The 23,255-nt window shown below is 40.2% G+C and overlaps 2 protein-coding genes across 4 annotated transcripts in view; one reads left to right on the top strand and one right to left on the bottom strand.

The window, feature by feature from the left end:
- EIF2B3 (eukaryotic translation initiation factor 2B subunit gamma) overlaps nucleotides 1–23,255 on the top strand; it is a 601,892-nt gene that overhangs the window by 541,054 nt on the left and 37,583 nt on the right. The gene's annotated exons all lie outside the window — the stretch shown is intronic.
- The window catches only part of LOC121928324 (transcription initiation factor TFIID subunit 12-like), an 83,282-nt gene continuing 65,855 nt past the window's right edge, over nucleotides 5,829–23,255 (bottom strand). Inside the window, exons 1-7 of one of the 3 annotated variants that reach the window (XM_042462849.1) lie at nucleotides 19,324–19,428; nucleotides 16,501–16,619; nucleotides 14,627–14,691; nucleotides 13,835–14,236; nucleotides 9,886–10,191; nucleotides 9,196–9,362; nucleotides 5,829–7,578 (exon numbers count right to left, since the gene is read on the bottom strand). In XM_042462849.1, coding sequence (XP_042318783.1) covers nucleotides 7,534–7,578; nucleotides 9,196–9,362; nucleotides 9,886–10,191; nucleotides 13,835–14,236; nucleotides 14,627–14,669 — 963 coding nt within the window. In that variant the 5' untranslated portion in view covers nucleotides 14,670–14,691; nucleotides 16,501–16,619; nucleotides 19,324–19,428 and the 3' untranslated portion in view covers nucleotides 5,829–7,533. Of the gene's footprint in view, nucleotides 7,579–9,195; nucleotides 9,363–9,885; nucleotides 10,192–13,834; nucleotides 14,237–14,626; nucleotides 14,692–16,500; nucleotides 16,620–19,323; nucleotides 19,429–23,255 lie in introns of those variants that run through there. The other 2 variants (XM_042462848.1, XM_042462846.1) reach the window with 2 other exon arrangements.

Raw genomic sequence — 23,255 nt, 5'->3', positions numbered from 1 at the left:
TGTTCCATTATACTTCAAAAAGTTCTGGCAAGCAGTAGTTGTTCCTAGAGCTTCTTAGTTCTGGGCTATTCATGACACATGGGTGTTTTTTTTTTAGGGTTGGGAAAGTATAGATTGACAAGTCTTAATTCATGACCTGTGGACAGAACTGTTTCTCACAATGAATGTAACTGGTTGCATTCCTGAAGTAAATCCTGTCTGAATTCACCAACAAATTTTGACTTTAGTACTTTTCTCTGTTTTATTGTTAATGGATACCTATTTTGCTGGAATTTAGATTTTTGATAAATGGGAAGGGGCTGGGGTGAAATAAAAAAATTGGTAGCCAAATTACCCTTGTACTCGAGTGATCTTATTTGGTCTGTTTTTGCACTGCAATCACCTATTGCAGGTATTTTTCATAACATGAAAGTTCCCTCTTCCGAGGGGGACCTGATACCATGTAATGATGGCAATGTGAATACGTAATGTAAGATTTTTAAATGTAATTCTTTAGCAAGACATCAGAGACATAAATAAAGATCTTTTACTGCAGAGGCATAGTGTAAAAGTTCCACCGGTAGAAGTGCATTACTTATGTTGTTTCCTCTCCTAGTAAATCCACCTTTGGCATGGCATCCTCCCCCATGGTGGCCAGTGAAGAGTAGGGGGGATGCTATTCCTGGGGCTAAAATGACCCAGAGAGGGCAAATGTTTGACAAAATTGCCTTCTTCACCCCTCAGTGGCAGTTGAGGGGCATTTGGGTGCAAAAACATTTTTCATTTTTCCCCCTCGGGGCTGTATGGGGCCCTACAAATGCCTCAGTAATAGTTACCTACCCATGTATCCAAGGGGCAAACAGCTGCATTTGTCAATTTGAATAGGAGTATTCCTCAACCCAGAGGGTGCAACCAATACTAAATGTTTTAAGCAGCACAACAATGAAGCCTGAAAGACAAATCGGAATTTGGTTTATCTGCTTTAGAAAAAAATGAAATGTGAGAATTAACAAGGTTCATGGATGCATCCAGCAGATTTCTCACTTGTTTAAACCTAGGGTTTGAGAGCAGAGAAATGGAGCTTTTCATGGAGCTTGTGACATTTAATAATCTATATATAAAAAGAATCAATAATCTTGGATTGTATGTGTTACTGTTTCAAAATAAAGCCCTGAGGCTGTTTCTATTAAGTGATGTCATAATAGCTTGGTTCTTATGTAACACCATGCGGTTAGCTAGCCTAGATTCCAGTGATTTGGCTTGCAGTGATTTAAAGGTGAAGAGAAATAGAATCTAGGCTTATACTGGGATCCTTTTTTCCCCCCTTGAATTATCAAGGCCACACAGCTCAGTGTTTTTTGACACTTAATGTATTACTCACTTGACACAACAATAATTGAAACTTCCACTAATCAGACCTATCGGAACAGTCTTAGTCTGGTCTCCCACCACCGAAAATGGTTTAGCACTTAATACACTTTTAGAGAGCAATGTTTAAGTGACTCCCAGAATAGGTATATTTATATCTTGTAAATATATAGTCAGATATATAGTCACAAATAGTGACTATTTGAATTGGTGCAATTTGTAGGGATACCAAAATAAAGTGTATACGGTGAGATCAGCACTTCAGGATTACTTTCAGTATTAGATAGTGCTAGGGCATAAATGAGCCAGTGTTGATATAGTGGTTTCAGTGCTGGACTACCAAGAGACCAGGAAAACAATTCATGCTCAGCCCTGGAAACCCAGTGTGTGGCACAGAACATGTTAGACATTTTCAGCCTTAGAAGAAGGTAATGGCAAACTTCAGAATAAACCTTACCAAGAAAACCCTAGGACAGAGTTACCATAAATCTGAGTCAACTTGAAGGCATATAAGAAGAACATAAACTTTGATATTGCTCAGGGAAGGCACTTCATTTAACAAAATATCTCAGGGAAGAGCCCTGCTGATGCCCTAATTCAATGATGGAGAACCCCTATCCTTCCAGATGTTGCTGACCTGCAACTCTCATAATCCCCACTATTGGCATGCTTGGTATCACTCATAGCATCTGAAATACAGCAACATCTAGAGGGTGGTAAGTCCACCATCTCTGCCTTATTTGCTTAGTAAAATTACTTAAAGCCTAGCCCACATCTTTCCCAGTAAAACAGTGAGGAGCCACAGAGTCTCCTGGCTTGCTATCCTCATGTACTAATATAATTCATATAATACAGACATTTATTTAGATTGCATTTCTAGATGCTCACATAAAAAGACATCAAATAGAAGAAGCCCTTCAAAACTAACATTTGACCACTGTTTTAAGGTGGTCATAATCTGGCATGTTTTGATAATGCGCTTTTAAGGATCATGGGTTTGGGCACAGTTTTCCTCCCATAGCCATCACATTTTAACAGTAACTCGATATGTGTGCCTAGGGAGAAGAGCTTGATGATTGCATGGAGATCTGAAGTCTACAGCAGTGGTGAGAAACGTTTGGCTTGTGGTTCATATGCAGCACCTATGCTCCAAAATGCAAAAATGTTCTTAAATTTACAAAAATCTTCAGCTCATTTTTGAACCAGACTATCCTCCCAGAATTCCTAAAGTACCACAAAAATGTGGTGGGCCTTTTCCACATGGAAAACAAAAGCTGGAAGAGAAGTTGTCACTTCCAACTACCCACCACAACATACTGGCTGTCACTAACAGAACCACTATGGCCTCTGGATGGGCCTACCGTCCAATTCCACTTTCGCAGGAGAGTTTAAAGCTATAAAAACATTATACACATGTAACTGATTTTCTAGACGAAGCTCTTCAGTGAATGAGGCAAGGGATTTCTGCTGCAAGAAAGCAAGTTCCAATTCTGACTGGCTTTGTCAACTTCATTTTGTGTATAAATCTGCCCACTATCCTCTTGCTCTACCACAGACACATGGAGTCATATTCCCAGGAGGAAGTGGCTTGGTTGCAGTAGTCCTGATTTCTTTTTATGTGAACATATGTCCCACCCCTTTTAGCTTCAAAGGCAACTGCCAAGATTTATTTCTAGCCTTTTGCTAATGAGCATAATTATGTCTGAGCCTGGAATTAATAAAAACTAACCCAGAGGAACCTTCAAAGGCTTCTGCTGCCTTCAAAGGGACATATAAGGAGTTGGCACCCTGCCTGTTGTGGTGCTGTCAGACTCCGTGTTTGTGCAGTGAAACCTCAAATAGCCTTTTTGGGCTAGCCCCAGGGAAACTGCAACACAAACCTAGTCAGCAAATCTTCTCCTGCATAAACCTGTCTGAGAGTTCCTCCTTCTCCAAGAGGTCAAGTGGGTGGGTATTGTGAAAGAAGGCCTTCTAGGCATGGGAGTCAAGAGTGTGAAAGAACATTCCTGTCCAGGTATACCTAACCTCCTCATTGCCTGCAGTTAGACAGATTATTATTATTTGCAGATCAGGACACATTTGTGCAGGTGTTGGAGTGAGCCTTGTAGATCTTGGTGGAATTTGAATCAGTATGTCTAAAGCAACCAGAAAGACCTCAATAGCACCATCTTTCAGAGTTGTTTGGAAGTAGTCTTACATGAATTTATCTATTTATTGTGAACCTCACTTTTTCAAAAAGCAACTCTAATGACTGTGTACACTATGCATTCCTGAGCAACTCAAGTTATCTTTTTAAAGGACATCACCTGTAAACTCTTAGCTTATTCTGTGGACCAAAGGTGGAAAACTTCAGCCCTCCAGCTGCTGCTGGGTAACAGCTCCCACCATTCTTCACCATTGATACTAGCTAGGGCTGCATGATTCCCACCTGCTAGAAGCTGTGGATAGGGAACCTTTTTTCTTTCTATGGACGACTATGAAGCCATGAGAATAGACAGTTGGGAGCTGGAGCTGACATTGGGTGGAGGAACTCATTTTTCTCTTTCTGCCACAAGAAGTGGGTTTATGGCTCTGAGCTCATGTTGTTAACTTTGAAATGCAGCATGGAATCAGGAAAAGGAGGAAAGTACACCCAGCATACCACTGCAGCTTAGAGCCAGTGAGGAGTACTAGAGGCAGAATGGATTTTTCCCTCTGCCTTTGCCTGACCACCCTTTGTGGCTTATTGCTATATGCCAGAGCATTTTGTGGTTCGTCGTTTTATTTTCCTCTGAAGTCTCTCATACACAACCACATTTTTCTCTAACAACACAGTGAATGAAAGACCAGCCTGGAGAGACAAGAGCATGCTTGCAGTGTCCACCAAGCTGAATGCTGTTGCAGGGTGTGTAAAGTTGAGCTGTGACCTGGATTTGGCCAGTGAGCAAGGTATATCCCCCCCCACACACACACACACCTTGCTGTAGGCCTTTTGAAAAACCCCTGTTCTGACACTTTTGAGATTCTAGTATATTATCTTCTACTCCTACTTGCTTTAGGTAATGTAGCCTGAAATTAATGTAAAGGTGGGTAGGGAGGTGTGTATAGTAATCAAAAGAACAACTTGGAGACATTTTGTTATTTCCCTGAGTCTTGACAAAAAGTCCTCAGAAAGCTAAAAGTTGAAAATGAGAAAGGGAAGGGAAGTAGAAACTGGGAGAAGAAAAAGCATAAGTTTTAACAGAGTTTTAAAAAAGAAACAACACCTCACCACTGCCTTTAGAGGGAAGCCACAAGGGGAAATTGAAGATAGCAATTTTGACTATTCCAATTTCTTATACAATAGCTTAAGGGGCAGGGTATATGGTACCATATGGCAAATTTAGGAGCTTGTAAATCTAAATCTGACATCTACACATGTGCAATAATTTGGGCTTTGTGCAGACAAGACACAAAGTTGTTACTGTAAGACAGTGATTCCCAAAGTGGAAGGTATGCCACCCTGGGGGCAGTGGAAAGATCCAAGGGGGCAATGAGTGGGAAAGGGGGCAGCAGGGAGGCCTTCAGTCAAAATATTGGTGCATAAGAAAGACAAGGGGAACCAATGGACTTTAGAATCATGGTAGGGAATGAGTTGCATGAGATCTGTTTTCAGGGCCCCTTAAAACCACAACACAGCTTTACTGATCACTTTGCATGATGGTATCCTGCTCTTCACCTGCTCATGCGAGCTCACTTGCTTAGCCGCATCTTTTGCTAGTAGTGGGAGTTAAGAAACTCTCATGAGGCTTGGGCACAGGACATCACTTGTGTGGCTTGAACTAGTGCCATTTTGGAACAGACTGACTGACCGGAGTGAGGAATTACAGCATGGTGTGGGCTAGGAGGAGAAGCGGTTGCAAAAAAAATGGGGGCTTTCAAATTTGGGAACCTGCTTAAGCTTTTTGAGCTTTGCAGGGACTCGGCTGGCAATTTGGAGCTGTACTGTTGCTCCTGCTTTTTTTTTCCTTCAGACAGGCTTAGAGAAAAGGTAACATAAGAAACTCTCTCTCTGTGTGTGTGTGTGTGTAGAACACTTGAAGCTGTATGGAGAATACATATCTCTGGGGAAGGAGGAGGAGGAGGAATATCTGGGGTCGATTCTTGGACAGAGTCCTTCTTGGAGCAGCTCCTGTAACTGGAACCTCTACTTTTCCCCATCCACACCAGCCTCCAGTCCAGAGCGTGTGTCCTCTGAACCCCCCCCCCACACACACACATCTGCTGTGCCTCTCTCTGTCCTAACTATGAAGGATAGAGTCCTTCCTTACCAGGGGAAAACTGCACCTGGTCACTATAGGAGCAGCAACCAAGCAGCTGGCTAAGCAGTGACCGAGTGGCCTCATGGCACTATTCACACACAAAGCCTTCCTTCACCACCTGTTTTTCCTCCCCCTTACATACCTTACTGCGCTGGCCCCGTTTACTTGGACTACCACCTTTTTTCCTCTTGAGTTACAACTTTAGTGCCTCACCATGTTTATATATATTAGGTTTATATATATTCACTAAGCAGCAAACAAGAGGCCTCTTGCCTATGCTAGCTTTGCAGTAAAGGCCAACTTGGGTGAGAGGCCTCTTTGGCACTGCTCCCTTTGCACTTGGTCCGCTGGGAACAGCAACTGAGCAGCTGGTAAGCAGTGACTGAGAAGCCTCTCACTCATGCCAGCCTTTTAGCAAAGTCCTCTTGGTCAATATTTACCAGTTGCTCAGTTGCTGTTCCCAGGGGACCAAGTGCAAAGGGAGCAGCGACCAAGAGGCTTCTCAACCATGTTATCCTTTACTGCATAGGCAAGAGGCTTCTCAGTCACTGCTCAGCCAATCGGTCAGTTCCCCAAGGTGATTTAATGCAAAGGGAGTAATGACTGAGATTGGTTGTTTGTAATTTGCAGTACAGTATACCTAATATCAAAAAATAAGCATGGCGAGGCAGTAAAGTTGTCTCTCAAGAGGAAAAAAGGTGGTAGCCCAAATAAATTGGGGGCCAATGCGATAAGGTATGTAAGGGGGAGGAAAAACAGGTGGAGAATGAAAGCTTTGTGAGTGAATAGTCCCAGGGGCAGGTAACTGTAAAGATCCAACCTAAGACTCTTCTTACTACCCAGAACTGTGCAAGTGCCAAGCTAGATAGCAAGTAAGCAGCAGGGACATCTAGATCCATTTTCTAGTGGCAAAGATACAGAGTTCTAAAACAGAGCCGCTTTGCTTGGGCTGGGGGTTAAAACACTGCTTGACAGGCCTGGACCTGGGCTTGTATACTTAAGGACTGGATATGGAATAATTAGTGGGCATCTCATGTGCTGTGGCTTAGTGCTTAACACAGCAGCACAATTTGCTAGGGAAACGCAGAATAAACTGCTTCTTTAAGCCAGTGTTGTTCAAATCACAGCTACCTTTCACTTCACTGTGAACTCTGTGTAACAGTGTTAAGAGGAAGTGCTTCAAGAATAGTCAAACTGTCCAACATGTCACTAAATACCATTTGCTAGACTACAGCCAGTAGATGATGATTGTCTTCAATCCCTGTTTGAGTGTTTCAGAGGCATCTGGCTGACTTCTGTGAAGGATAAGATGCTAGATTAAATGGACCTTTGGTCTGATCAGAAGGGCTCTTATGGGAAGAATCATTTTCCATTTTCCTGCCTTTTCCTTTGAAACCTCTTTGGCTCCTGTAGATTAAAAGTCAAAATAGAAGTGCAGTTAAAACAAAATTAAGTTCAAGAAAGGAACCAACAATGTTTCTAAGTTATAGTTTGTTAGATGTCTAGTCACAAATTAATACTCGCAATGGGCTGGCTTGCTTCACTTTCTTCTTGTGTAAGAGTCCTGAAATGCAGCTGCTTGAAATCCAGTCAAGATCTCCCTTGGCATTAATGAATTAGTTCAGTCACCTGATGGGAGCCTGTGAAAATTTTTCACAGAGCTGTTTGCCTCCAAGCACAGAAAGTACAAAGGTAACAGGGAGAGGTCAGGTTGGCTTCAGTTCTCAAAAATATGAATAAAAAGTTCTCCTTATGGCATAGTTTGCTGGCTCGCAAGTTGCAAGTCATATACAAATCAGCATAGCAGCTTGCAAATCTTGGAGGGGAGTCTCTTCCCAGTTGAGATCCTTTGCCACATTTGGGCCTCTTTTGATTTAGAAGAATACAAAAATTGTGTTCAAGTTGCTTAGTAGCTGTAGAGAGAGAGAGGTGTATCCTCCATCATGTCATCCTGTGAGCAAAGAGAGGACACTGTTAATTCAGTGCAGGACTACAGGAACAGGAGTAGGGAGAGGAACAACAGGCAGCAAAACACACATTTGCTCAGTCTCTGTGTTTTATCCTTGACCTGGGTGTACATTCATGCCTCCGCCTGACATTGTTTGGTGCTGAACACTGGCACATTACTATTATAAGCTTTATTGGTGGTAAATGATGCAGCATGTGGTATAAAACAATGCAGCATTTCAGCCCTTTTGCTGATGGGGTCCAGCATCCCTTCATAGCCAGTGGTAAAACTGGACCACTAAACAGCTAACTGCCCAGACTATCCCTGGCCAGCAATCCAATTCATCTTGGTTGGCTAGAAGGATGACCTCTTGGCTGCTCTGCATGCCCTTCTGTCACCAAATGAGGTCAGTAGAAAATGACTTTATATAGTGCAGTTTATATAGTACAGAAGTAAACAAAGAAAATCAGAATGTGCATATGTGACCCATCTCCACCTCATTAGCTATGAGAACTGTGCAAGCTAGTTAGTAACAAATTAAAATTCATTCCCTCAGTTCCTTCCCAGCCTTCATGAATCCCACCGCGGGAGAAAGGCAGGATATAAATTTTGTAAGTAAAATAAATAAATAAATAAATTCATGCCTTTTCCCAGCTTCAAACTTCCAAGCTAATGCAAAAAGGTGCCAGACATAGTTACTAATACTGAATAACCCTTACTGAGAGTATGACCTGGATCAAGTCAGCCTCAGAAGAGGCAAGGACAAACCCCCTCTGAACAAATTCTGCCAAGAAATCCCTGTGATAGGGTTTCCTTAAGGTTGACATAATTCAGAAATGACTTGAAGGCACACAACAACAACAACAACAACAACAACCTCTGCTGGACAGCTGTGAATGTTTGGCCATGGCCCTAACAAAGACTCTAAAACTATCTGCATGGTGGTAGAGGACAAACTCACTATATCATGCCACGCCCTGATTCTATGGCCTATTGTTCAGCCACCCCCAAACTAACTTGAAGTCTTAACAATATCAAAGAATCACCATTTTTGAAACAGATGGATGCCCTTAGATAAGTTGAGTAGATTCTATAGTGCAAGTGCATCAAGCTCATGCCCAGGTGTTCTTGCTGAAGACAACATCCATATCTAGAAAGCTCATTATGTTTGAACTGGTGATCTAAAATATGTAGTTCCCATTGGTGCTAATTTATGGTGCTAATTTCCAATCTTTTCTAACTCAGATAGCAATATATAGACTGGGTGACCCACGTGGACACTCTACCTTTTCCCACATACATCAACTGGAAAAGGGTATCATGGGAGTCACAAGAGGTTTCTGTCATCCACATCAAACCCTTCACAAATCCTGTTTGGAATACCCTCCAAGTTAGGACTGATTAGCAATATGGATCTCACCTCCTGTTTGCCAATACCTTCTGATCATGACATTTGCACAATGCCTTTTAAACAAAAACCTCCCTACATTGCAGAGCAGGGTTCTTAAGAATTATGCAGAGCAAAGCACCGTGCTTCAAATAGGGGAAAAAACTTGAACACTAGATATAGGTGTTTGCGAAGAGGTTCAACCAATCAGATCTGCTTGCAAGCATTTTTACCATGGGCAAATCCTGAAGTCGTCGAAACTGTAAACGACCACTGTGCTGACGATACCGCAAGAAACCCATAAGAGCCACAATCCCTACTGTAACAGTGAAGATGAAGATGACAGCAATCACCAATGGATCCTCCCCTACCGGGGCAGGTTCCAGCACACTGGGCAGATCTGTAAGGAAGAAATTGTGAGATGCTACAATGCAGATTATGACCATGGATCTACCACCCACTTCAAATATGCATGCATCTATCATCAACTTTATACAAAGTTGCTCTATACATCTGGTGAGCCTCCAGATGATGTTGGATTAAAACTACAAGTTGCACTTCCCATTATAGCCAGTGATGAGAAAAGATGGAACTTGTAGCCCAAAACATTTGGAGGAGCCATAGTTGCCCCCATCTGTTCTACACCAGGTCAGATTATTGGTGCACTGGCTCAGGCTGATAGCAATTCTAAAAGGGTTCAGACATAGGTCTTTCCCAGTTCCTCCTGAAGATGCCAAGGACTGAACTTTCAACCCTCTTCTCCATGAAAGTATTAATTCTACAGCACGCCCACCCCCTGCCGCCAACTTGCTCAGACACAGGAATATGTCCATATAATTATTTATCTGATATCCCCTCTATATATCTAGTCCATAGCCTACTCTGTCATTCTTGTTGGCTGACACAAGATAAAGTAATTTTACCTTCACCATCATCTCCCATATCAGATACAGCCGCCTTTTGTACATGTTTAACTGGTTGCTCTGTTTCTACTGATGTGACACTGTGGGTTATCCGTGTGGAGGAGCCACTACCAGGTGTTAATGTGATGGTGGTGGTTGGATCTGTGAGCACTCTTCTATCAGCAGCAGTTGAAGCTGATGTGGATTTGATAGTGTTTTCATCTGTGATAGCTTCATGGTCTCTTACTGGTGTGATTTCCTGTCTCCTTGTTGTAGGTCTCAAGGTGCTGATTGTTGAAGATGCCACCTGGGGAGCAGCTGTTGGTCCTGCAAAAACACATCCAAAAGTAAACAAAAACAGTAAAAGGCTGGTTCCCTTGAGCTAAAGGAAAAAATGAGCAGAGTCCAGCATGGCCACATTTTCGTCTACTGCTAATATAGCTCTATCACATAGAAAGAATAGGCTCCATAATCAGCAGTATACCAAACAGATACACACTATTGGTCAAGACCTTCGGGTGCTCAATAACTATAGCCATTGTCTGGTTATGATAGCAATGATTCCATGATATATTTACTCATGTGCATTCTTTACATATGCTTTCCTTTTTCTTTATGTAATGGAACTTGGGTATGTTATTCAAACTGTAGGATGTGAGCTTTTTGATTTATACAGATTGAAAATCTCAGGATGAGAATCACCTGGGATAAGCCCTGGCTGCTTTTCACTCACGCATCACCAGAAAGGGGGGTGCAAATGAAACCTTAGTAACCCTCTCTTTATTTTGAAGTAGCCTTTAATTTCATGAAACAGGCCATTGCTCAGTGGTCAGAAATTTCTCTTATCAGCTGATTCAAGATGGGAGACAAACTAGCAAAGTTTATTCCAGTGGACCAAACAGGTTCACATGCAAGCTTTATTGTACTGTGCATTGTGGTGTCTCTTGGAACACTAGATCATCAGCAATCAATTGTCTGCTCACACACATCAGGGACATGGGTGCTGTCAAAATCAATATACGCATCAATATATGCTTTACATCATTAGTTTCCAGTTCATCAGACACAGTTTTTTAAAATATCCCATGGGTACCCTGAGTGAAGGTATCCTGAAATGATCAGGATTGACAAAAATAATCAAAGACAGATCTAACAATTCTACTCCTCCAGACACATAAACTGCCAGTATATAATGTTCCCTGCAGACCACAAGCAACTCTGAAGCACAAGCTTGCTGTGACAGTCTCATCCTTTAAAGCCAGCAAGTGAATATGAAATCTAACTTTCCCCATTTTGGTGAGTTAGAGAATGGCTCTAATATAATGAGGCTAGATACTGCCTCGTTAAAATATTGCTTTTAATTCTTAATTCTACCCAGAAGACAGGATTTTTCTCATGCATGCCGTCCCTTTGGTCTTAAGTTTATAGTCTGTTCTTTCTTTTAAAAATGCCTAAGGTTTTTACACTGAAGTTAGAGTCAGTATCTTTTAAGCCTCCCACAAATTATTGGACAAAAGTTCAAGAGCAATTCTTACTGTTGCAGTTCTGTATGCAATGGATTGTGTACAGGGCCATGTGAAGGGGTGTTCTCCTTATCTATCCCACCGTTACCACCAATGGGAGGACTTCCTCCCGTGCCAGTGCTGTGGCCATCAAATGCAGGGACCTCCTATATGTCCTTGTGGTCCCTGTGTGAGACTTTATTCATCTTGTATCCTTACCAGACACCACCACCCTTGATTAATTGCTGCCATCACAGACATCATATATCTGAACTTAAGCTTTAAAATATCTATTATGCAGTGTTTTTGGGAGACAAAAGTGTATAATACAAAAACAATGGTTTATTAAACAGAAATTGAACATAACATCACAGATTACTTATTTAATACATCTTAAGTTCTGATTCACACTCACACCTCTCACTCATAATGATCCTGATTCTAAATCATCTCTGTCTCCAACATGGTGTAGTGGTTTGAGCATTGGACTATGACTCTGGAGAGCAGGGTTTCAATCCCTGCTCAGCCATGAAATCACACTGGATGATTTTGGGCAAGTCACAGTTTCTCAGCCAGACAGGATGGCAATGGCAATCCCCCTTTTGAAGCAACTTGCCAAGAAACCCCTGTGATACGTTCACCTTAGGGATGCCAGAAGTCAGAAATGACTTGGAAGGCAAACAACACACACACACACACACACACACACACACACAAACAACTCTCCTAACATTTCTAATTCCAAAATCTAACTCTGACATACTCCTAATCCTAACCTCAACAGACCCAATTGTCTATACTAGCCCTTTCAAAATCCCCTGACATTCAGCCAACCACCACTCATTCTCAACATTACATTCTCTCACCCCTTCCAAACACATCCTTACTTTATTATATCTGCTATATCTTGTATACACACTCATATTACATTAATTAAAATAACAACAACGACACATATACCCCTCACCACCCAAAAAGGTCAATAATACCACAGGCAAGACAGAAAAATAATTTCCCTTTTGTTCACCAAAGGTCCAATCGTATATACAGTGAATATCCTTGGCTTCTATTGCAACTAATAGAAACAGAACAATGTTCCCTATGACAATTCTCCCTCTTTGAGATGGCACGGCATCCACATTAGGATTCATTTACTTCCCATTCATTTACTGGTCAGTTTTGTCTTAAGCATCACCAAGTATTATTTTATAATTTTGCTAAAATGATAATAGCAGTTGGGGGGGGGGGGGGGATTGATGAGCTCCTCTATTTATCACTGATTTGAAAGGGGTCAACTACAAATCCATTAAAAGTAAATGTCAAAGTCCACAAATGGGAGCAAAATGAATAATAAACAAGCCTATTGTCTGGCTTTGAATTATAATAATTTTATTTTTTTGAATAGCTTCTCTTTGAATACATAACAGAATAAAGCAAATGCTTAGGAGCTGCATGGTGGCTGTTCCCAAGCTGTTGAATTCTTTTCCAAAGGAGTTTAGGCTGGCCCCTTCTATACTGTACTCTCTTTCTACAGGCAGGGATTTATTGAAACAGAAGATTAGCTAGATATGGAAAAGGGTCCTTTAATGGAGGGATCCTGTACTTTTATTTGTATTATTATTTTTAATGCTTTCATATTTATGTTTGAAATTAGAGGTGTTTTAATAGGATAGCTCATTTATTTATATCTTAGTGTTTTTATTATTGGGTTTTTGGCTTACTTTGTTTTTAATCTGTACTGTAAGCTGCTTTGGGTCCCACACCAGGAGAAATGATTAATTAATGGTGAAGCATACTATTTAATAAATAAAATAAGTAGTATGAACCACCATTAACTGCCTTTTCATCTCCATTTTGTATTCAGTAATAAGACTGTCAAGGTGCCTTGATGTTCATGGGGCTAAACAAAAATGTATTAATTTATTTATTCAATTTATATCCCACCTTTCTCCCTGTCCAGGAGCCATGGAAGCTTGCAACATAGATTAAGACAAAGTACTGCTAAAACCATTTTTAAAAATCCCATTAAAACCATTAATTTAAAACATATAAAACATAGTCATGGTAATAAAAGTACTGCACATCCCATTAAAAGACCCTTCTGGAACAACCAGTAAACAGACAAGATCCTATGCCTGGTGGTGAAAAGACAGCAGAGGGAGAGGCCAACTGAGCCTTCCATGGAATGTCATTCCACAGCCTGGGAGCAGCCACTGAGAAGGCTTCCTCCTGAGTCCTCACCAAATATGCCTATGATGCCAGTGAGATCATGATAAAATCCTCCTCTGAAGATGTTAACATTTGGGAAGGCTTATATGGGGAGATACGGTCTTCAGATAGCACAAGGTTAGATCCAAGAATCTTTTCAGTTTTTTCTGCATAACAGGGCTAGTGGGAATCCTGTCTATTCATGTTGCCCGACTGAACTCTATCCCCTAGGAAATCATTTGACAATCACCTATTCTTACCTTGCATCTCAGATTGAGAGACCACTGTAGCTGTGAAGTTAAGGCTGGAGGTATCCCAAGATGTGATATTGGCGGATTTGGTATCATTCAGAATAGACTGGTTGGTTTCCACTAGTTTTGAAGTTGGAGTAGGAAGCGAAGGAATGCCACTGCTAATATTGGTGACCCGGTCTGTACTCTGGGATGTTCTGGTGTTTAAGGAACTAAGTGTGGTGGGAACCAAACGTTCAGGTGGAGCTGAGCTGCTGGTATTGTCATGTGAAGTTACTGTGATATTGCTGTCCTCCGCATTGATAACAGTTGGTCCATTTGTCCAAGAGCTGTGGTTGCCAACCTCATTGTGGGGAAGTGTGAAGTGTGACACACTGCTGGGTGGAACTGATGACAAATTCTGTCCCTCTCCTAGTGCAGAATAGAGGAAAAATAGAGGGAGATTAGCATCACTGGCATCATTGTAACATATGTTTTTGCCTAGAAGATCAGCTGCTTCTAACATGAGAAAATAAGAGTGAAAGGAGTAGACTACATGGGACAAGTTCATTGTGAAAACCCGAGCAAAGTGAGGAGGGTAGCTCTCCTCAGACACATTTTCTAGTCATAATATAGCCATTATGTCTCCTGTAGAATGGAAGTAACCTCCTTCATACTTCAGCACACACACACATATGTACACACCTACTTTGACAAACCAAGTTTTGGGATTTCATTCTGCAGCCAAAGGGAACATTGCGTACAACTGGTGATGGTCATTGCTGGACATAGAATTGAGGGATGGGGAATCAGTAGATTTACCACACAATTGATCTGAAGGAGTGCTGTCTCCCTTGAGATCCATTTTCTGGGGTGCTCCATTTGTTCTTGTAAAATATAAAACAAAGAGGTAAATGCATAAACATACTACAATAAGCTATGACTGAAATTCTAGATTACTCCTAAGAGTCCTGAGACTGTGATATAGTCTTCATCATGTCCAAGTTTTATTCAAAAATATAAGAGTATGGATCTCAGTCTGGGAGAAAGATGGGATATCGGTACAATCAATGTCCTTCTGCCAGAAGGGATCATTGATATTGACAGTGAAATGTTTTTCCTTGCATAGTCAAAACGGCATCATCTAAAACAGAAAGCAATCATCAGACATGTTTGGTGTGGAGAGCCAGGTTTGCAGACATACAACAAAATTTAAAACCCAAATATGAAAGAAGGAGATTCAAATATTGGTCAGTGAAGACTAAGCATGCCCAGTGAGCACAGAATGCTGAATTACTATTGCAATGATGAGAGATGGGGCATTCTAGCAAAAGCCATGGGTGGTGTGTGGCATCCTTAACTTAAATATTCCTTCCTGCAACATTTTTCTGCAATGAGCCATTATTGTCAAACAGGGATACGTGAAAATGAAGAGCCGAAAGCTGGGGATCTACCGACGTTGGCTGGTATTCCAGAAATCATCCAGCAAAGGACCCCAGTGGCTGGAAAAGTACCCGGATGAGAAGTCAGGGTAGTAGTGGTGGTGGTGGTATCCTGCCTTACAAGGCAGCTTGCAATTTCAAGAAAAGAACAATACAGCTAAAATGCTACATGCTGTGTATAAAAAAACTCCAGGTCATGTGCCAAATGGAATCCCACTTGACAATAAAGAACCATCGCGAACAGCAGCAAATAGGTTCTCATTCCACTAAAAGCTACCCACTTACTGATAGATATACAAGGTGAAACTGTGTAACAGCCAAGATGAGGCTGTGTTAGGTTTTGAAGTGAAGAAGGCAATGCATAATATGGAACCTATGGGTTGTTCAGCTATTTGTCTAGCCATGGGGGTGACAGGCCCAGCTTTTCTGTCTCACTAGTAGCACAACCACTAAAGATGGAGCAAAGGGAAAGTGTGACGACAGAGGAACAAGCACAGACAATACGAGGCCGGGAAGGAGAAGATCTGGCACATAAGCTGCTCATTAACTTGTACCTCATCAGAACTCTCAGTTTCTGCTCCTGTTTGGTTTGTTAAGGGTGAATGAAAAGCGTTTTAGTCATTTTGACAGCTGCTTTTTTATGCTACCCATAAGCTATAGCCTTGTATAGAGGTAAGCCCTTGTTATTACTTGCTGAACCAAAAGATGGCCAAATTGGCTTCTTGCCTGTCCCAAAGAGTGTTCAAAATCCAAAAAGATCCAACAATGGCAGAAATAGTATTGTGAAAAAAGAAGAAGGCAGACAGAATTTGCTCACACAGTAAAGAGAGAACTAAAATTAAACTCTTATTCCCCATCTAGTGTGACAAACCGCACAATTATGGTTCCTCAATAAGCTTTTTACTCGTTATATTTTAGTCTTTGGTTTCTGCTGGGACAGCTGCTTATAGTAGACCTACAATTATTCCTTTATTGCAGAAAGAAAATACGTAAGATGGATTAGCATCTTCATCCAGACAAAACAACAACACACATGCACTGCTTGGGACAAGCAAAATGTTTGCCCTACTTTTCAGTTTTCTTTCTGCAACAAATGTTTTCTTGAACGTAAAGCATGGGAGAGGGATGGAAAGGATACTCTGTGGCCATCCTGATGTGGACATTGGGTACCTTCTTGGGACAAGAAATAACATCTCTCTCTCTCTCTCTCTCTCTCACACACACACACACACACACACACACACACCTTCATACCTTAGCCAATGTGCTTTGATACCGTAGTCAATTCTGTCTTCCTACAATAGCTAGGACAATAGTGATATTGGGTGGCCAACGTCTTGATGGTTGTGTCTGGCAGGTTTCCACTGTATATCCTTTAAAAAGATATCTAATAAAAGTTTCACCTATTAAGTAGTCAAACAAAGACCCAACCAAACTTTAACCTTAATTATCTTCCCAAGGATCTATAGAACTTTTCATATTGTTAGAGTTTCCTGATTTGGGCAAATTTCTATGGCTGTTAGCTTTGCTATATTGGGTTTTTTTTTCTGCTGATGTTTTATGCTATACTTAGATGTGATGGTTTTATCTTTATGTAACAGTCTTGTCATTATTGGACAGCATATAAAGATAATAAATAAAGCAACTGAAAGCAGAACAAATCCTGCCCATTTACAATCTTGTTAATCCTACACACACTAGCTCAGGTTTCAGCAAATCCCACTGAATTAGTGCATGAGAAATAATGAGTGCTTTTCACTGTATGGCCAGAAACTAGTTTGCTCCTTTTTTTTTGTTTGCAAAATGCACCTAATATATCCATGTGAGACATTTCAATGGTAGTTACCTCTGGGCAAAACACACAGAAGCACATTTTCCTTCACAGTGAACAATCTTCAATTTATTTATTTATTACCAATATTTACAATGGATGCTGGGATGTTGAACAATTCACACTGGAGATCAGCAAGAGCAAGTTTTCACAGCTCTGCCTTGTTAAGAGAGTAAGAAGATAAATTTACCCACCGAAAACCAAACCTAAGAGCATAGACTAGATGTGATTCTGGGGCACAGACTAGCTGTGGCCTGGACTCATAATACAACTGAGAAAAAATAAAGGAAAAAAAGGAGAGATGGGAGGCAGTTTGCAAGCAAAATTTAGTAGAGAAGCCTTCCCCGAATTAGCATGTAACAGCCACTTGAGAAAATAACATTAACCCTCAGTAACTACACTGGGTATTTTACAGCCTAACTTTATAAATTGTTTGATAACTTTAAAAATTATTCTTGTATTTATACTTTGATTAATTATTTTGTATAGTTTTAATCTGTATTGTTTTAAATATATTGTTAGCCACTTTAAGCCCCATTATTGAGAAAAAGGTGCAATCAATCAATCAATCAATCAATCAATACGCCCCTCAAGATAAAATCAGTTGTATCTTGGGGATGACAAAAATTAAAACAAAGTCCCTAGAAAAAAACAAAACATGCACACCAGCAATCCTGGCAGAGAATGAAGCAGGTAAGCTGACTGTTGTTTCATCATATCCATTCTTAAAATTTTAGTTGACCTTTTCAAAGCAAGTTTCAAATAACAGTAGTACCAGAAATGATGCTAAGCAAATTGGAAGCAATTGATGCAAAATTCCTTATCCCATCCCTTCCCCAGCACTCTTTGTTAATTTGTACACCATCTTGCCTGATGAAAAGTGCTAAAGGAGAAGAATGCTTGCTTGATATTTTGGGATCTGTGAGCTGGAGTAATATGGTTGAGTTCTAATATGGGATTTTCTTATGGCCAAAACCTTTTCTTTATTAGAAGCCAAAAGTGGTTGGAGGGCCACTGAGAGGCATTCCTCACAAAACTCTGTATTTCTATTCAGGGAACCTAGTCCCTTTCTCCAGCTGGCTCCTGCAACTAAACATTTCATTCCCTCATGCCAGCCCTGTCTTATGCTGGAGTAGGAGGATGTTATAAATACCAAAAATGTATGTCAAGAGTAAAGCAAGCAAAATTAGCAACACACACATTTAATCACAGTTGTAGAATGTGAAGAGATTCACGTTTTCTTTGTATCTAGAGAACAAACAAACAAAAAGATTTTCTGTAGCTCTTTGTCTAACTGGCTCTTTCTGGGCTGATCAATGTGAGCTGAATAGGTTGCTGATCCAGAGCCTGAAAACTAGGACGCAGCTGGTGGGTGCAATATGCAGCAGAGCCCAGCCTCTTGGGAAAGGTCTGCTCCTCCTGCCAAGTGTAACTAATAATTATGAGATAAATTAAACCTTCAGCAGCAGTAATAAAAAAGCGTACAAGAAAAACAGTACTGTAGAGGCCACAGACAATAAGCCTTTTTCATGCTATGTCCACATTCACACCCAGAATCTCCTGGTTCTAGCTGCCTTTTGCTTCCTCTCTCCTTTACTATTCTGGGAGTTCTATGTGCTTCTAGGGAGGATGTGTGAAGGCAGCAGAGTACACAGCTTGGCAAAGGACTTCACTAAACTTTACAAAAACACAGGGCTGCCACTCAAAACAGCAGCCATGTGCCAAATCCCACCTAGTAATCTCTGATATTTAACTTTGAACTTTGATTATGATGATATAAATCAACTTATTGACTGCTTATTGTATACTCAAAGCAGTATAAAAATAAAAACAAAACAAGCATCACAATAAAAACAAACTAAACTTTAAAAATAATTACGGTACTAGATAAGATCTCAAACATGAGGCTACCAACATATGACTCACAATAGTAAAGCTATCCTGGTTCTACAAAAAGTTTAATTGACAAACCAGCCAAAGTTGGTAACATACACTCCTCACCAAAAGCCTATATTTAAAACATGTTGATTCTTCACAACATAATTTCCAAGATGAATTCAGCTCATCATGACCACCTCTGCTGGTCAGTGAAGTTGTGTGGTGCAAGACTAGGAAATGTAGATTATTACAATACCAGGATGTGGGGTATCTTGAACTAGAATCTAGCTGTCCGAAGATGATACAGGATGGAGTAGTGAGATCTAACAAAGTATGGCCCTTTTTAGAAGGAGCATTGGGTTTCTCACCCTGCTGAGACACCTAGTATTTTTAGAACTTGATGCCACTGTTTGACGCACTGTTTCTAGGTCATAAGCTGCAATTAGTTTTCTTTTCCTGCAGGAATGAGAGAGCACAAGATCTTATGCTAGAAAAGTAACAGTACAGGGGTAAAATCTGAATGAACACTGATTCCTCAAAGCCTCCTTCATTATAGCATGGCATTGTTCTTAAGCCAATATTTCTTTTTTTTTTTAAGATTTGTATTAATTCATATTCTTAATATATACAATACATATCATATTTCTATATATGAATATATTCCTACATTCTATTATATTCTATTACATTTTAACAAGTTATTTTATATTTCCCCTCAGTGCCCCCCTTCCCCAGAGCCATTTCCATCCTTATATTCCATCCAGAATTTCAGTTCATCTTGTGGAGGTAATCTTCCATCTTCTTTTCTCAATGCTTTCTCAATAAATTATTTCCAAGTCCCCTCAGTCATTTCTTTTCCATAGTCCTTTTTTTCTTTCAATTTACATGTCAATTAATCGCTAATTTCCATACCTCTTTATACCAATTCTCCCCTTCTACATTTATTTTCGTTTTCCAACATCTTGCTATTATTAATCTTGCTGCTGTAAGCAAACTTGTTACCAAATCTTTTTCTCCATTTCTCTAAGTTATATAATAACAAAGCTATACTCGGTCTTCTATCTGTTTTTATATTCATAACATTTTCTATTTCTGATATCACTTTTCCCCCAAAATTTTGTACATATTTCCATTGCCACCACATATGATTTTATGACCCGACTCCTTGACAGCCTCTCCAACAATTTTTTGAATTATTCTTATCAATATTATGTAGTCTCACTGGAGTCAAATATCATTTCCAAATCAGTTTATAATAATTTTCTTTTATCCAAACCAATATGTTCCCAAATTCTATCCTATTCCTTATCATTTTTTTACATCCTAATTCTTCTTCCCATATTCCCTCCAAAATATTTTATTTTATTTTCCCTCCTTTATTCTCCATCAACATTTTAGATTTACTAGTGATTCCTTTTATATTCTCGTTTTCTTCCATTTCTCTTCCTTTCTGAATTATTTGTTCAAATTGTGTGTACTTTTTCTTTTCTACATTCCTTTTCCTCCAGTTTTTAATCCATTGTTCTATTTGCATATAATAAAACCATGAAATTTTTGTCCCCATAAGTTTTTCGTTTATGTTTCCTTTGTCTACTCTTACATCTATCCAATTTTCTAGTCTGTCTATTTTCCTTTCCTTTAATTCCTTATCTAACAATCCTCTCAAATTTGGGGGGAATTTCTTTTTCATTATTATTGGTGCTATTAGCCAATTAGTGAAAAAAGATTCTCTGGGCCACAGTGTGATTTCTGAGAGACAGACAACTGATACCGATGAAACTGGCCATTTTTGTCTTACTGGAGAGCCTGGAAAACTCAAGTTTTACAAGAAGGCAAAATGTGACATCCATTGGGTCCTTCTTTGCACTTGTAATTAAGACGTAGTAGTCAAAGGATAAACAAGACAGAAACTAATCGTAGAAATATTTATTCATGCAGACCTGTAAAACAATTATCTTTAGCCTAGAACATGGATAGGCAAAGTACAGCCCTCTAGATGTTGTTGAGATGCAACTCACAGCATTTCTCTTAATTGGTTATGGTTGCAAAATCTGCTGGGTGTTGCAGTTCAAGAACACATGGACATCATACAATTCCCACCAATGGCCTAGAGCATCTATTCAACTGCAAGCCACTATCAAGATACATCCAGATAAATAAGGGTGTTAGTGAGCCACACTTATTGAATCAGTAGATGCCAAATTTTAACAGAGTAATCTCTATACCTATCACTGCTAACTTGGTTCAGATTTAGCAGTACTTGATTCATAGTTTAGCACTACATGAATTACAAAGTTTTAGCTTGTGTGTTCCTCCTTCTCTCCTACTTTCTATACACCAAAAGAAGGAATTCAGAAGTTTTCATTCACAATGTTAAACACACCACAGTTCTGGGCTTAGGACATAATGGGCAACAAAGTGCGGTTTGTTTAGATTCAGAGATTGAGCCTCCAATTTGCTTGCAGGTGGAGAAAGGGAGTGGCTGAGTAGTGGATAAATTTGGGACTCAATGTAATGTCTTTGTGTATCAAGGAACCATGTTTTCCTGTTGTGTCTGAATAGGGCCTAAAATAATTTGTACAAGGCAGAGACACAGCAGTAAAGTACTGTACTGATAGATCCAAAAAGTCTTTTCCTCTTTGCTGGCTACTGTCACACACTTAATCAATAAATGAAAGCAGTCCAATCAGAGCTGCTGGTCAAACACTTTCTTTCCAGAATAGCTCAATATGACTCATTTCACTTTACCCAAGAAGATGCTGCATGGTAAAGCCTTTCTCCGATAGATCTTAGGCCACTGAAGGACTGTATGTTATCTCTTCCTCTCTTTAAAATATGTAACAGTTGTTGCAGAACAGATTACAAAGCAGATACAAGCAGTGAACACATGTTCAATAGGCAAGCCCAGACAGGGAACTGTATGTCAGTGATGAACTTGAAACTAGGAAGTGAAATTAGGGCTGCAGCATCTAGTCTTTTAACTGAATTGATTATACTGAGAGGAGACCTATAACAGATGTTAAAAGTCCTTGACAAATAAAATTTTAAATGAGATGCTTATGTAGCTGCTAATTATGTGGGCTCAGGCCTGCCTGTATTTTGAAAGGCTTGCATGTCTGGTGATCCAGCCCATGTCCCCTTTTAAGCCATCAAACAGAGGATTGGTCAGAAGTGGGGTGATGGATGGAGCATTTCAAGCAGATTGAGCATTCTGAAATACAATTTTGGCACCCAAAGAAAGGGGACAGGCAAAATTACCAAGAAAATAAGAATACAGTTACCCCTACTAACTCATGGATCTGGGATTCGCACCCTTGTATATTTGTGGAGGGGCGACCTCCACTATTTCCAATGGTGTTTGCGCTCGGCACATGCATCCCATTCAGACCTATGGGGCTTGAATATGCACGAGCCTCCGTTTTCACAGGAGAGGTCCCGAATGGATCCCCTGCAAAAATGGATGGCCAACTATATAGCAAATAAGAAAATTCAAGACATTAATGATTTTCAGTGTCTCACTTTCTGCAATGCTAGCAATTTGAAGACTGAAAGTTTCATGGTGGGGAATCTTATTTGGGGAGCAACTCATTCTGTGACACACACACATGCCATAGCTACATCCTTAGGACTGCTATGGAAGGTGGAGCAAGGGTAAATGTCTTGCAGAATATGCAAAGTTACTCTTTTAAAAAATGGCACACGATAACCTGCTAAAGCTACCCATAACTGAAGATGATACTCTAAGTACCAATCTGCCACTGGTTGGTTAAGAACAGTTTCAGCATTTTATCAAGTAACTCTTCTTAAAAGATAATATACAAACTCTGTTCCTTGGGGAACCAAAGCTAGTTTGGGCTAAGCATTGCTTACACAGAATGGAACTTGGAATGGCTCTAGAGCCCCTGTTGGGTTTTGGTGTTAACTACCATCAAGTCAACTTCAACTTATGGCAATCCTTTAAAAAAAAAGCTCTCCAAGTCACCATATCAACAGCTCTGCTCAGATCTTGGAGACTTAGTCAAGCCGTGGCTTCCTTTATTGAGTCTATCCATCTGTAGTGCAGTTTTCCTCTTTTCCTGCTGCCTTCTACCTTCTCAAGCATTATTGTCTTTTCTAGAAAGTTATGTCTTCTCATGATATATCCACCACTTTCACTGGTGTAAAGTGTATTATTTTGAAAGTGTAGGTGCACCCGGAGACTGTAGTAGTTTGAACTTATCATAAGAAGATGGATTCTGCTCCAACCTACAGAATCCTGGAATTAGGGTTGCCATAAGGCAGGACCTCCAAACCGGGACAA

This window comes from Sceloporus undulatus, chromosome 4 (assembly GCF_019175285.1).
Source record: "Sceloporus undulatus isolate JIND9_A2432 ecotype Alabama chromosome 4, SceUnd_v1.1, whole genome shotgun sequence".
Taxonomy (NCBI): domain Eukaryota; kingdom Metazoa; phylum Chordata; class Lepidosauria; order Squamata; family Phrynosomatidae; genus Sceloporus; species Sceloporus undulatus.
This window is presented reverse-complemented; position numbering and strand designations above follow the sequence as displayed.